This window comes from Pan paniscus, chromosome 13, assembly GCF_029289425.2.
Source record: "Pan paniscus chromosome 13, NHGRI_mPanPan1-v2.0_pri, whole genome shotgun sequence".
Classification (NCBI taxonomy): domain Eukaryota; kingdom Metazoa; phylum Chordata; class Mammalia; order Primates; family Hominidae; genus Pan; species Pan paniscus.
The window spans coordinates 131,087,027-131,100,994 of record NC_073262.2 but is presented as its reverse complement, the minus strand read 5'-3'; the positions used below and the strand labels follow the sequence as shown (position 1 = coordinate 131,100,994).

The 13,968-nt window shown below is 37.2% G+C and overlaps 1 protein-coding gene across 3 annotated transcripts in view; it reads left to right on the top strand.

Moving 5' to 3' along the window:
* PID1 (phosphotyrosine interaction domain containing 1) overlaps positions 1-4,118 on the top strand; it is a 795,439-nt gene extending 791,321 nt beyond the window's left edge. For all 3 annotated transcript variants that reach the window (XM_063595297.1, XM_055109158.1, XM_055109157.1), the window contains one exon: positions 1,499-4,118. In XM_063595297.1, coding sequence (XP_063451367.1) covers positions 1,858-3,099 — 1,242 coding nt within the window. In that variant the 5' untranslated portion in view covers positions 1,499-1,857 and the 3' untranslated portion in view covers positions 3,100-4,118. The remainder of the gene's footprint in view (positions 1-1,498) is intronic.
* Positions 4,119-13,968: the final 9,850 nt, after the last annotated feature.

The following is a 13,968-nucleotide window of genomic DNA, read 5'->3' as shown; positions in this document are numbered from 1 at the left end:
CCTGGTTTTCTCCTTTGCAAATGTCTTTAATGTCTGTCTTAATGGAAGAGAGTTACATTCTCATATCTGCTTCTGAATTCAATTCGCTATGCTATGTTGTTTTCATTGAAGTGTATGAAGGAAATCTGCCCTCACAAAGATGTCTAATTGGAAAAAGATGAAGTCTTTTAATAGTTTTTGCAAATAATTGTAGATATTCTTCTTTGAAAGTACGTCAAAACTCAACAAGCATGGTTTCTTAAAGGTTAACTTCAAAATGGAGTCCGAATCTCTATCATAAATTGTACATCGTGTGTTACATTAAAATCTATTCTTATCTTGTGCTCAGAATGTATTTTTCACCTATTTATTACTGTGTAGCATTTTTTTTTTTTTTTTTTTTTTTGAGACAGAATCTTGCCTTGTCGCCCAGGCTGGAGTGTAATGGCGCGATCTTGGCTCATTGCAAGCTCTGCCTCCCGGGTTCACACTATTCTCCTGCCTCAGCCTCCCACGTAGCTGGGACTACAGGCTCCCACCACCACGCCCAGCTAATTTTTTTTTGTATTTTTAGTAAAGACGGGGTTTCACCGTTTTGGCCAGGATGGTCTCGATTTCCTGACCTCGTGATCCACCCGCCTCGCCTCCCGAAGTGCTGGGATTACAGGCGTGCGCCACCGTGCGCTGCTTGTGTAGCACTATTATGCGGTAAGGAGTTAATACAGCAGACCTGATTTGCTCCGATTAAAAAGGCTTACTTTCGGGGTTGGCCGTGGTTCGCATCTGGGAACTCGGCTTTTGGAATGTTCCCGACATTAATTAATAAAACTGTTTTGCCCACCTGGGGCACTGAACAACTGCTTTCCTTTAGGGAGTCTGGAATTTTAGTAGCAGTAGCTGGTCATTGTGCCTACGTGTCCAGCTTCCAGTGAAAACTCTGAACTCTGAGTCTCAACTAGGCTTCCCAGGGCAGAAACACTGCACATATTTTGCTGCATTTCAGTGCCAGAGAAAGAAGTGATTTCTCTGTGAACTCTCCTAGAAGAATGAGAACTTCTGAAGCCTGTCTTTGGATTACTCCAAACTCCACCCGATGTTTTTTTTTTTTTTTTTTTTTTTTTGTCGTTCCCGATTGCTATTATAAGCTACGGTCTGCCTTTGAGATCTGTGAGTCCCTAAAATAATGATGCATCAGTCATTTGGAAATATTCAGTGAGATATTCAGATCTCCTAAAAGTTGGCATATTTCATCATAGAACATCAAGAAAAAAATCACTATTGTTAACATCTCCATCAGTCTCTTCAGAAAACTGTTCATGTATGAGAAGCCATCGGTTTCATAGTTGCCAATAAACATTTTACAAGGTTCTAAGTTTTACTGGAAAGTTCAAATTTTCCATTGGCAATAAATACTATCATTTTTACCCTTGACAGCTACCTTTTGTTTGTTTTCTAGAAAATTTCTGCTGGATATGCAAGCCTGAGAAAACCTAGTTTGTCTCTGTCTTATTTTTTTCAGGTGAATATCATGTTCCATGAAAGAAGGGTTAGTTCAGCCTGCAACTCAAACAAGTACAGATATTCTTCCATGGAATGACCATCATACTTGGATTGTAATAAAAATGCTTTAGGCAAACTTCTCATTTCATCCTTGGCATATTAAAAATATGTATGTTTAAGGCTTGAAACTTAACACTGTGTTTTAATGTTTCAGTAAGGTAATTCTTAAATAAAATTGGCATTTTTAAAAAAGCCCTCTCTCACCACTCCTACTCAACATAGTGTTGGAAGTTCTGGCCAGGGCAATTAGACAGGAGAAAGAAATAAAGGGTATTCAATTAGGAAAAGAGGAAGTCAAATTGTCCGTTTGCAGATGACATGATTGTATATCTAGAAAACCCCATTGTCTCAGCCCAAAATCTCCTTAAGCTGATAAGCAACTTCAGCAAAGTCTCAGGATATAAAATCAATGTACAAAAATCACAAGCATTCTTATACACCAATAACAGACAGACAGAGAGCGAAATCATGAGTGAACTCCCATTCACAATTGCTTCCAAGAGAATAAAATACCTAGGAATCCAACTTACAAGGGATGTGAAGGACCTCTTCAAGGAGAACTACAAACCACTGCTCAATGAAATAAAAGAGGATACAAACAAATGGAAGAACATTCCATGCTCATGGGTAGGAAGAATCAATATAGTGAAAATGGCCATACTGCCCAAGGTAATTTATAGATTCAATGCCATCCCCATCAAGCTACCACTGACTTTCTCCACAGAATTGGAAAAAACTACTTTAAAGTTCATATGGAACCAAAAAAGAGCCCGCATTGCCAACTCACTCCTAAGCCAAAAGAACAGAGCTGGAGGCATCACACTACCTGACTTCAAACTATACTACAAGGCTACAGTAACCAAAACAGCATGGTACTGGTACCAAAACAGAGATATAGATCAATGGAACAGAACAGAGCCCTCAGAAATAACGCCGCATATCTACAACTATCTGATCTTTGACAAACCTGAGAAAAACAAGCAATGGGGAAAGGATTCCCTATTTAATAAATGGTGCTGGGAAAACTGGCTAGCCATATGTAGAAAGCTGAAACTGCATCCCTTCCTTACACCTTATACAAAAATTAATTCAAGATGGATTAAAGACTTAAATGTTAGACCTAAAACCATAAAAACCCTAGAAGAAAACCTAGGCATTACCATTCAGGACATAGGCATGGGCAAGGACTTCATGTCTAAAACACCAAAAGCAATGGCAACAAAAGACAATATTGACAAATGGGATCTAATTAAACTAAAGAGCTTCTGCACAGCAAAAGAAACTACCATCAGAGTGAACAGGCAACCCACAAAATGGGAGAAAATTTTCGCAACCTACTCATCTGACAAAGGGCTAATATCCAGAATCTACAATGAACTCAAACAAATTTACAAGAAAAAAACAAACAACCCCATCAAAAAGTGGGCAAAAGACATGAACAGACACTTCTCAAAAGAAGACATTTATGCAGCCAAAAAACACATGAAAAAATGCTCACCATCACAGGCCATCAGAGAAATGCAAATCAAAACTACAATGAGACCATCTCACACCAGTTAGAATGGCAATTATTAAAAAGTCAGGAAACAACAGGTGCTGGAGGGGATGTGGAGAAATAGGAACACTTTTACACTGTTGGTGGGACTGTAAACTAGTTCAACCATTGTGGAAGTCAGTGTGGTGATTCCTCAGGGATCTAGAACTAGAACTACCATTTGACCCAGTCATCCCATTACTGGGTATATACCTAAAGGATTATAAATCATGCTGCTATAAAGACACATGCACACGTATGTTTATTGCAGCACTATTCACTATAGCAAAGACTTGGAACCAACCCAAATGTCCAACAATGATAGACTGGATTAAGAGAATGTGGCACATATACACCATGGAATACTATGCAGTCATAAAAATGATGAGTTCATGTGCTTTGTAGGGACATGGATGAAATTGGAAATCATCATTCTCAGTAAACTATCGCAAGGACAAAAAACCAAACACTGCATGTTCTCACTCATAGATGGGAATTGAACAATGAGAACACATGGACACAGGAAGGGGAACATCACACTCTGGGGACTGTTGTGGGGTAGGGGGAGGGGGGAGGGATAGCATTAGAGGATATACCTAATGCTAAATGACGAGTTAATGGGTGCAGCATGCCAGCATGGCACATGTATACATATGTAACTAACCTGCACAGTATGCACATGTACCCTAAAACTTAAAGTATAATAATAATAAAATAAAATAAAATAAAAAAATAAAATAAAAAAGTGCCTGAAGTTTCATGTTGAAGAACTAATCGCAACTAGTACAGTTGCCACTAAACATCGCCTTGACTAAGATTTAAATTTCAACAAAGTGATATTATTATTAAAATGGTTTTGACTTCATAGATCCTGGAAGTGTTTCAGGGAGCCCCAATGGTGGACCACACTTTGGGAACCACTGTTCTAAGCTCTGTTCCATTTTGCCCTATTTACTGATTGAAATGTACTGATGGGGGTGGAGTGGTGATTAGGGTTACAGTGTTAATGCTACACACCTCAAAAAGCAACTTTTTTATAACAAAAAATAAATCCTCAATTTGCTTGGTGTTTCAGATCTTGCAACTCTAAGTGAGGATGATGATAAAATAAATGAATACATTTTCATTCTTTCTTGTCAGGTTGTTGAATTCTCTTCCAAAGGAATGAAAATCTCAAATATAAGCTTGAGGCTGGGGGTGATGGCTCACACCTGTAATCCCAGTATTTTGGGAGGCTGAGGTGGGAGGATTGCTTGAGCCCAGGAATTCAAGATCAGCATGGATAACATGGAAAGACTCCCATTTCTAAATATATATACATACATATACACATATATACACAAATATATATATGTATGTGTGTATATATATATATATGTATATTTTAAATTAGCTAGGTACGGTGGTGTGCTCCTGTGGTCACACCTACTCAGGAGGCTGAGGCAGGAGGTTCGCCTAAGCCAGGGAGGTCAAGGCTGCAGTGAGCTGTGATCATGCCACTACACTCTATCCTGGGTGTAGAGCCAGACCCTGGCATATATATATATATATATATATATATATATATATATATATATATATAATGCTGGGAGGAGAAACACAATCAAGCTTACATATATATATGTGTGTGTGTATATATATTTTTGTGATTTATAGATATATATATACAAGGCTACAGTAACCAAATATATATATATATTTATTTATATATATATCACAAAAAATATATATATACACACACATATATATATGTAAGCTTGATTGTATTTCTCCTCCCAGACCCATCAGCAATAAGTAGAAATAGGCCCAGTGCCTGGAATATGGTTGTTTTAATCCTTTGTCTGAAGTGTGTATTTTTGCCTTTCTTGCATATCATTAATAATATATAAATAAGAAAGAGAAAGAATACATGTAAAGGCCTGTGTTTGTCAGTGAGCTACTTTAAAGTGCGAATAACATTAGCAGATGAAATATGCATAATGTTCAGAATCTTTTTAACTTCAGGTGAGTTTATTATTTAATTTTTTATAAAACAGCCTGATAATTATAATTTCCATAAACTTCTGGCTTTTTTAGAAAAGCAAAAACAGCCAAACAAAATAAAAACATCAATGAGGTATTTAAAACTTGCCGAGAGAGTTTTATGGGAAAGATTGAACACGGGAATTACCCCTGCACACAGTACAGCATTTCACTGAAAATGAGATCCATTTATTGTCCTCACTCTCTCTTCTCACCCTCACAGTCGGCTCTCCTCTTTATCTAATTGTCCTCCAGTGAAAGCATTCTCCTTAGATCTTGCCTCTCAATTTCCCTGTCCTACTTATAGAGATCAACTGTGCTCCTTCGTTGTCTCTTGTTACCAAGTCTACTCACCTAGCCACCATTTACCACAACTGATAAATCAAAAGTGATAAACTGAGGAAAAAATGTGTTTGTCTTATAAATAAAAGATTGTTCAGTCAAAAAACAGGATGGGATTGGTTATAGGTAATGAAAATTATTTTTGTCACATATGCACATTAAAAATAAGGCAATTTGTCACATACACTGCTGAAGGACTTGAAGTAAATGATGCTGGAAATGGAAAGGAAATGATGCTGGTGATGGAAAGGAGATGGTGCTGCTGATCAAAAGAAGATGCTGCTGCTGATGGAAAGGAGATGGTGCTGGAGATGATGGAAAGGAGATGGTGCTGGTGATGATGGAAAGGAGATGACACTGGTGATGATGGAAAGCAGATGATGCTGGTGATGATGGAAAGGAGTTGATGTTGGTGATTATGGAAAGATGATGCTGGTGATGATGGAAAGGAGATGATGCTGGTGATGGAAAGGAGATGGTGCTGATGATGATGGAAAGGAGATGGTGCTGGTGATGGAAAGGAGATGGTGATGGTGATGGAAAGGAGATGGTGCTGCTGATGGAAAGGAGGCATATGTGGAAGCATGAATGGACCCACACCTCATTGCTCAGTTATTCCTCTGCTTTCTATTAGCATTCTTTATGGTTTAGTGCCCTAGTCAAGTGATAGATCATCCTCTTCTTAATATAGTCCTTATACAAACAGATTTTCTCTCCTATCTCAAGCCAATGGAAATTATTTTACTTTGCCTTATGCATTACATCCCTTTTGTGCTCATTATGCATTGAAGAGCTGGAACCACTAATAGCGGTAGCAGTTTCTTCTCATAATGTTTCCTTCTCATGTAGAAAGTTATAGTTTCAAATTTAACTTGAATCACAAGAGACCAAGTGCTCTGAAATTTTATTGAAGATGCATCAAGACAAGTCAAAACCATTTTAACATTTTTTAAAATAATATATATGGTGTTCCTGAGTGTAGTTTTTAAATTGACTTTTGTATTTTTAAAAATGTAATTGGCCTGGCATGGTGGCTTATGCCTAGAATCCCAGCACTTTGGGAGGCTGAGGCAGGTGGATCACGAGGTCAGGAGATCAAGACCATCCTGGCTAACAGGGTGAAACCCTATCTCTACTAAAAATACAAAAAATTAGCTGGATGTGGTGGCAGGTGCCTGTAGTCCCAGCTACTCGGGAGGCTGAGGCAGGAGAATGGTGTGAACCCGGGAGGCAGAGCTTGCAGTGAGCAGAGACTGCACCACTGCACTCTAGCCTGGGCTACAAGGCAAGACTCCATCTAAAAAAAAAAAAAAATTAACTGGGCATGGTTGGCACATGTCCATAATCTCAGCTACTCGGGAGGCTGAGGCAGGAGAATCGCTTGAACCCGGGAGGCAGAGGTTGTGGTGAGCCGAGATCGTGGCATCGCACTCCAGCCTGGACAACAAGAGTGAAAATCTGTCTCAAAAAAAATGTAATTAACTTGCTCCCTAAGAATTGCTTCTAAATATACCTAGGATACTTTTTATAAGTATGGGGAAAGGCAACATTAGTGCCAGGGTCTTACTCTATAGAAAATGATTCCTCAAAACAAACCAGAGATAAAAATAGAAATATATGACCAAATACCATTCACTGAAGATGCGATAAGTGTATCAGAGAAAAGACTAGTGTTGTTTAATGCATTATATTGTTGCTCTGCTTATTAGAATCATGTTGGTTTCTTAATGGATGTAATATTTTGTGATTATTTTGTGGCCCTTTCAATAAAATAAGTCATGAATCCCTTTGAGACATAACTCTACCGAAACACTCTTTTATGAAAAAGTAAGCTTTAACTTGAATCATTTCACTTTATCTTGCCTTTTGTTGAGAGATTTTAATCATCTGTAGGTCTGACAAATTTATGATGCTAAAAATGATCTAGTGAATATGAAGAATGCAAGATAAAGATAATTACAAGTTATTAAAATCCATGAAGAACACATGTGTTATTAAAGCAGATGAAACTTGAATTAAAGCTCAACAACTAAACCAAATATAATAATACTCAAAAATAAACAATGGTAGTTTCCCTTTTTCCTAGATATAAAATCTTCTGCTAATGCTATCTTCTGTTCCAAGATAGCCCATTAATTCTTGATTAAAATGGAACCAATCAAAATCTACCACTACCTCTTAGTTCCAAAAGCTATTTTCCTTTTTATGTAACTGGATTCAGCAAACCTGGAAGATATACTGATGGATTTTGTATACATAGTAATACATGTACTGGGGAGTTCTACCAGGAAGCCTCAAACTCATCAATGTATCTGGTTTTGGAGCCTATGCAAAAGAAACTCCTTCAAGGTGAATCTACCTAATAATATATTTTCTTTTTTTTTTAAATAGGACACAACTGTCACAATAGGTTTCAAGGTGGATCATTTTTATAACAAAAACTTCTTTTTAGTGAGTACTGATTTTCATTTTCAGGTTTTGTTTCTATCCCTATAGAATGACAAAAAAGAAAAACATGCCTACTAGACATCACATTAGAGTATAATGGTCAGGATCCCAGCAAGAGAAAAATGTCACATTTAAATGGGTTCAATGACACGAACTTAATTAACAAACCACAGTATTTACTGAAATGGATATAGAGCCAAGAGAACCAACAAGGGATGGTGAATCCAAAAGGTGATAATACCACGCCTGAATGGGCAAGAGGGGAGAGTAGGTACCAGTTGCAGTTGTAGGAGATGTTGAGATTACCACCCAACAGGAGGTATGTCCTTCTTTAGAGAAACACAGCCAACCCACAGGAAGAGAGCACTGGAAATCGATACCTCAGCCTTTCTCTTCTCATATCCTGCAAACTCCCACCAATACCTCTGATTAGCTGAACATACTAAAAAGTTAAAAGAGAGCCTGTTGATACAGACTATAAAAGTCAGCAGGTGGCCAAAATTCAAGTATGTATCTGAGAGTTCAAAAATATATATTGCATAAATATTTTTAAATTACAAGAATTTTTGTCCCTAAAAATCCTTTCATATCTTTTTATTTGTCAATGACATTTTGAGGATAGATAGATCAGCAATGAGGCCTCACTATACTTCTAAAAATGTTCTTTTTGAAATATATTTACCAAATGATCTAAAAAAAAACATAAAGACTGTCTGATTAAGCAAACACTCTTAACAATGGCCACTTTAAAAAAAAATCCTACTTATTTGGTAAAGTGCACACAAGGCACAGAAGGAAGTAACCCTGTCAGAGAATGGAAAGCAAGATTCAAGTGGCCCTTCTCTCCCAAAGCTATTATAACTAAAACCAGACCATGTTATTGCCTTTAGCTTATTTACAACTCATCATATTTTGGTAAGCTAGGAATTAAGTATTAATTTTACTTATTTGACCTTGGGAGAAATATTTAGTAATAGTAAACACAGCTGCAGCCAGATCTTGCTAAGATCACTCCATTTTATCTAATTTATTCATAATCTAAGCCAAAACTTACTCGAGAACTGAACTTAAACATACTTAACATGACCTTCATCTTATATGTATAAAATTTGACATAAAATTAACAGTGTAATATTTTAAAAAATGTATACAATTAATTTAATGTGTTATTGAACTAAGAAAAGGGCAAATGAGTCATTTGATATTAAGGTTATGTATATTTCTTGAAATATACCCTTCAAATACCATTTATGTTTAAAGACTTATTTAATACCTAAGTCTTTTCATACTCATTCTTAAGTAGGAAATGTAAATTGGTCCAGCCATTCAAGAGAATAATTAAATATTACTTATAAAATGTCATAAAATAGGCATTACCTTTACCCAAGTATTTTCACTTCCAGGGATAATCCTGAGAAAATAATCAGACTTTTTAACTAAGTTTTATGTACAGGTTTGTTAACGCATAGAGAAAAATGGATGGGAAGAAGTTATTAAAGAAATAATACAAGAGAATTTTCAACAGCTGAAAGTAATCTCAAATGGTCAAATTGAAAGGAATGCTGAAAAGGATGAACAACAAAGATCATGACGCACACCAAAATATGATGAATTTTCACAGCTTCATGAATGAAAATTTTAAAAAGTTTCCAAAGAGGAAAAAGTGCTGTCACCCACAGAAGAATGAGTTCACACTTCTCACTAGAAAGCACCAAAATGCCTTAAAAGAATGGGTAATTTGGAAAGTATAGGGAAAGGTAACTTTCAACCCATTATTATATAAAAATACCTAAAGTTTGAGGTAATATGAGTATAATTGGACAAGAGCATGGGAAATGCCTTTTCTCTACTTTCTGACACCCAAAACCTCGAATACCACTACAGGGAGGAAAAAAGAATAGAAATCATGCTTTGACTTTAAACTGGAAATAAATAAGAAATTCAGAAGTGTCTGGGTTTATTTGGAAATGAGAAGATCAGTCTGTCATCATGTACGATGTGAAAAACTGTAAGAAGTTTTCTTTTTTTTTTTTTTTTTGCACCCCTGAGTATGTGGCTTGGGACATTCATAGCTATTATTATGATCATTACTAACAGCAATTATTTCTGAATGCTTATTATCTACTAGCTACTTTGTTTTATCCTCTACATATAAAATCATATTGAGTACTCATCAATTGGATGGGATGTGGGTATTATTATCTTCAGTTTTTCAATGACAAACTAAGGCTTGGGAACTATAAGTAACTTTCCCAAAGTCATACATTTTGCAAGTGGTAAAGTTAAATTACAACCAGATTTTCATGACTCATTTAAACCCATTGTCTTAAACATTATTTTAAAATCTTACAATGATCCAACTAATTATCCTTAGCAAACAATACACAGACCTTCCTTGACCTCTCAACAATTCAGTGCTTGCTTTACTATTAACATTTTTTGTTGTTGACAGAAATAATTAAAATATTTTCAATCCTGTATCTCCAGGACCTTCTTGATATTATCCTTTTAAATTCCCTCCCAGAAGCTACATGACTCATCTCTTCAAAATCTCCTCTTCCATGAAACCTAGAGGAGAGAAAGCCTATTTTCAATTAGTCCTAGCATTCTCTGTTCTCTGCTGATAAGACTCTACTGAATAAGTACCTGTGTAGGGGCATTCAGCATTGGCTTAATTCATACCCAAGGGCACCTTACACTGCCAAAAGCTTCCAAAAAATTCTAGAAAAGTGCCTGAAGGAAAATTTTAAGTACTAGTGGAAAAACCATAAAAGGATAGTTCAGGGAAAGAGAAATAATTGTTATTTTCTACTATAAAAGCAAACACTGAACTTCATGGAGTTCGACATGTGTCTAAAATTGATTGTGGGCCACTCTTGGCTTTCATCTTGATGAGCCATTTATCTTCTGTGAGAACTTAGAATACTTTACCTTCCCACTTTTATTCACCTCCCTGCACTCCAACCACATCTTCAGCATAGTGTCCTAGACTCTAGCAGGATTCTAGAGGCTGTAAGAATGTTCTTTAAACTGCAGAAGTCATATGCCAGAAGTATTTCAAAGCTCGGTTTTATTGTTCACTTTAATGTAGTCCGGATGTCTCAGTACTAAGTCTACAGCTGAAGGTTGCTTATTCATTGTCCATCTTATCTATTTTTAATGTAGGAGACGTAAAGATTTTTTCTATGCATAAATAAGCTAATATTATAAACAAATGCAAGTGCTTGTAATTGTATGTAACTGATATGGGAGTTAAAAAGAAATTATTTAGGCAGATAGTGAGGGTCAGGAAGTCCTCAGTAAGGTTTTCCTTTTAATGAAGAGCAGCACACAAATCATCTTCTTTTCTAACGAAGAGCAGCCTGTAAAATCGAGCTGCAGACATAGATAAGTGAACAGGAAGCTTGCACAGGTGAATGCCGACAGCTGTGCCAAGTAGGAAAGGGGCTACCTGGAAGCTAGGCATGTTCAACATGGTGGCTCCATCTTCCCTTCTCTTTACCAAACCACATGTACAGTAAGGAGAAGACAACATTGCACTGGCCAAGTAAAGACTATATTTGCATAATAGAAGATTAGGATGGGGCAGCCAGCTTCCTCATGCATTATGCAAACATCACACCTAATCCAACCAATCCTTGGGCCCTGTGTAAATCAGACACTGCCTCCTCAAAGCAGCCTATAAAATCCAGTGCACTTTACTGTGGGCCAGGAGTCCAACTCAGGCACCCCCCTCTCTCACAGGATAGAGAGCTATTCTTCTTTCTCTTTCTTTTGCTTTTTTTTTTTTTTTTTTTAGACTGAGTCTCGCTCTGTCACCAGGTTAGAGAGCAGCAGTGCAATCTCCGCTCACTGCAACCTCTGCCTCCCAGGTTCAAGCAAGTCTCCTGCCTCAGCCTCCTGACTAGCTGGAACTACAGGCACACGCCACCACGCTCAGCTAATTTTTGTTTTTGTTTTTTGTTTTTTGGGGTTTTTTTGGTAGAGACGGGGTCCCACCATGTTGGCCAGGATGGTCTCGATCTCTTGACTCATGATCCACCCACCTCAGCCTCCCAAAGTGTTGGGATTACAGGCATGAGCCATTGCACCCCGCCTCTTTTGCCTATTAAACCTCTGCTCCTAAACCCACTTCTTGTGTGTCCATGTACTTCATTTTCTTGGCGCGAGATGACAAACCTCGAGTATCTACCCCAGACAAAGATGCAGCTTCAAAACAAAGAGAGAATCAGTAATTTTTATAGTTTAGTTAATTCCGTATTTAAACTTCCAAAGCACATGTCAAACACAATAATCTTGACGTTTCAATGCCCCTCTATTTCTTTTCTTCAGTTATGAAGACCAAGGAGCACTTTACAATATTTTTTAGTGCTTCTGTTTTGTTTACTTTTTTTTTTTTTTTTGACAGAGCCTCGCTCTTTCGTCCAGACTGGAGTGTAGTGGTGCGATCTCAGCTCACTGCAACCACCATGGCCCAGGATCAAGCAATTCTCCTGACTCAGCCTCCTGAGTAGCTGGGACTACAGGTGCACACCACCACACCCAGCTAATTTTTGTATTTTTAGTAGAGATGGTGTCATCATATTGGTCAGGCTGGTCTCGAACTCCTGACCTCAGGTGATCCGCCTCCCAAATCTCGGCCTCCAAAGTGGTGTTTTGTTTACTTTTATATTTTCTATAACATTTAGTCACTAAATGGGAAACAAATTAAACTTTCTTTCACTTGGGCAGAAACGGTTTGATCCAAGATATTTTCTTGTCAGATTTTGTCAGAAAAAAATGTCAACTTTGTTTCTAACTTAACTTCTGCAGTATCTTGTAATCACCTGCTAAAGTACCTGCAGAGATGTTCCAAAACAACGTCTGGAATATCCTGGAAGTCTCTCATGTGTGCTCTGAAATGAGACCAGTAAGCTCTGTGCTCCCCATTCCTTGTTCCTCTGGCCTTCATCCATGTTTTCCAGCTTGATTATCTCTGTAGAGTACCACTGTGGCCTTCAGGAGCTTCCCAGTCATTCAGCAGCCTTACCTCTGCTTGAAGTATTGCCACTTTTGCTGATCTGTTAGTTTGCAACTATTTTTATGGAGTATCTACCGAGTGTCCAGGACTGGTGTACAGGTTGGAGATGATAGCAAATGCCCTCACCCTAGTGGAGCTTACATTTTAGTGAAACAACGATGGGGAAATATAATTATAAAAAAACCCATTACCTCCCCCTAGAAAATCTCTCTACAAAAGTAAAAGAGAAACAAAACCTTTATTATTGGAGAAGCATTAAATCAAAATGTGATGCACATCACAGCCAATCTGTTAAGAGACTGCAAAGACAGAAAGAAATCTCATTCTTTTAGGGAGTTAAGCAGATACAATCACTTACATGCGTGATATCAAGGTAAACAATAACTATTTCTCAAGTAAGAGGACTTGACAGCAACATTTGTTGTATATAGTCTAACCTAAATTTACTTGGCAATTGGGATAGCCACCTGTGGTTGTCAATTGTCTTTAAAATAAAATAATTATTTTCTCATGTTTCTACAACCTGTGGTAGGTTTGTAACTTGGAGCCAAACCCCAGCTGAAGTTAGAATCCTATCTTCCCAGAAAACTGGGAGACAGACACACCATCTTCCTTGATGATTATATTTCAAAGAGATGGCTCTCAGAGCCTTAGGAAACATTCTTGTGGTATAATTGGCAAGGTCCTTATTAAGCTTTTAAAGAGATTTATATACATTTTAGGAGGCAGAGAAAGAGCTTCCAATTGCAAGTGTTTTAAAGTAAATGCTTCAAGAAAAGAGAGGAGAAGTATCTTTCCTCATTTTCAAGAAATCAAACTAAGCCTTTTATCTTAAATTTGTATCTTATCTTTAAAAGGACACAGACCATCAACAAGTGGATAAGAAATGAATAAAGAAATAAACATATTTTATAACAAAATTCAAAACAGAATGTTCTATAAGGAACATAAAATAAGTTAATGCATTCAGGGAGTACTTTAGGTAGAACATGAAGTGTACACTGTCTAAGAAAGTGATGTTTGACTTGAGATGTGAGAAGACAATGTGAAAATTCCAAGCAGA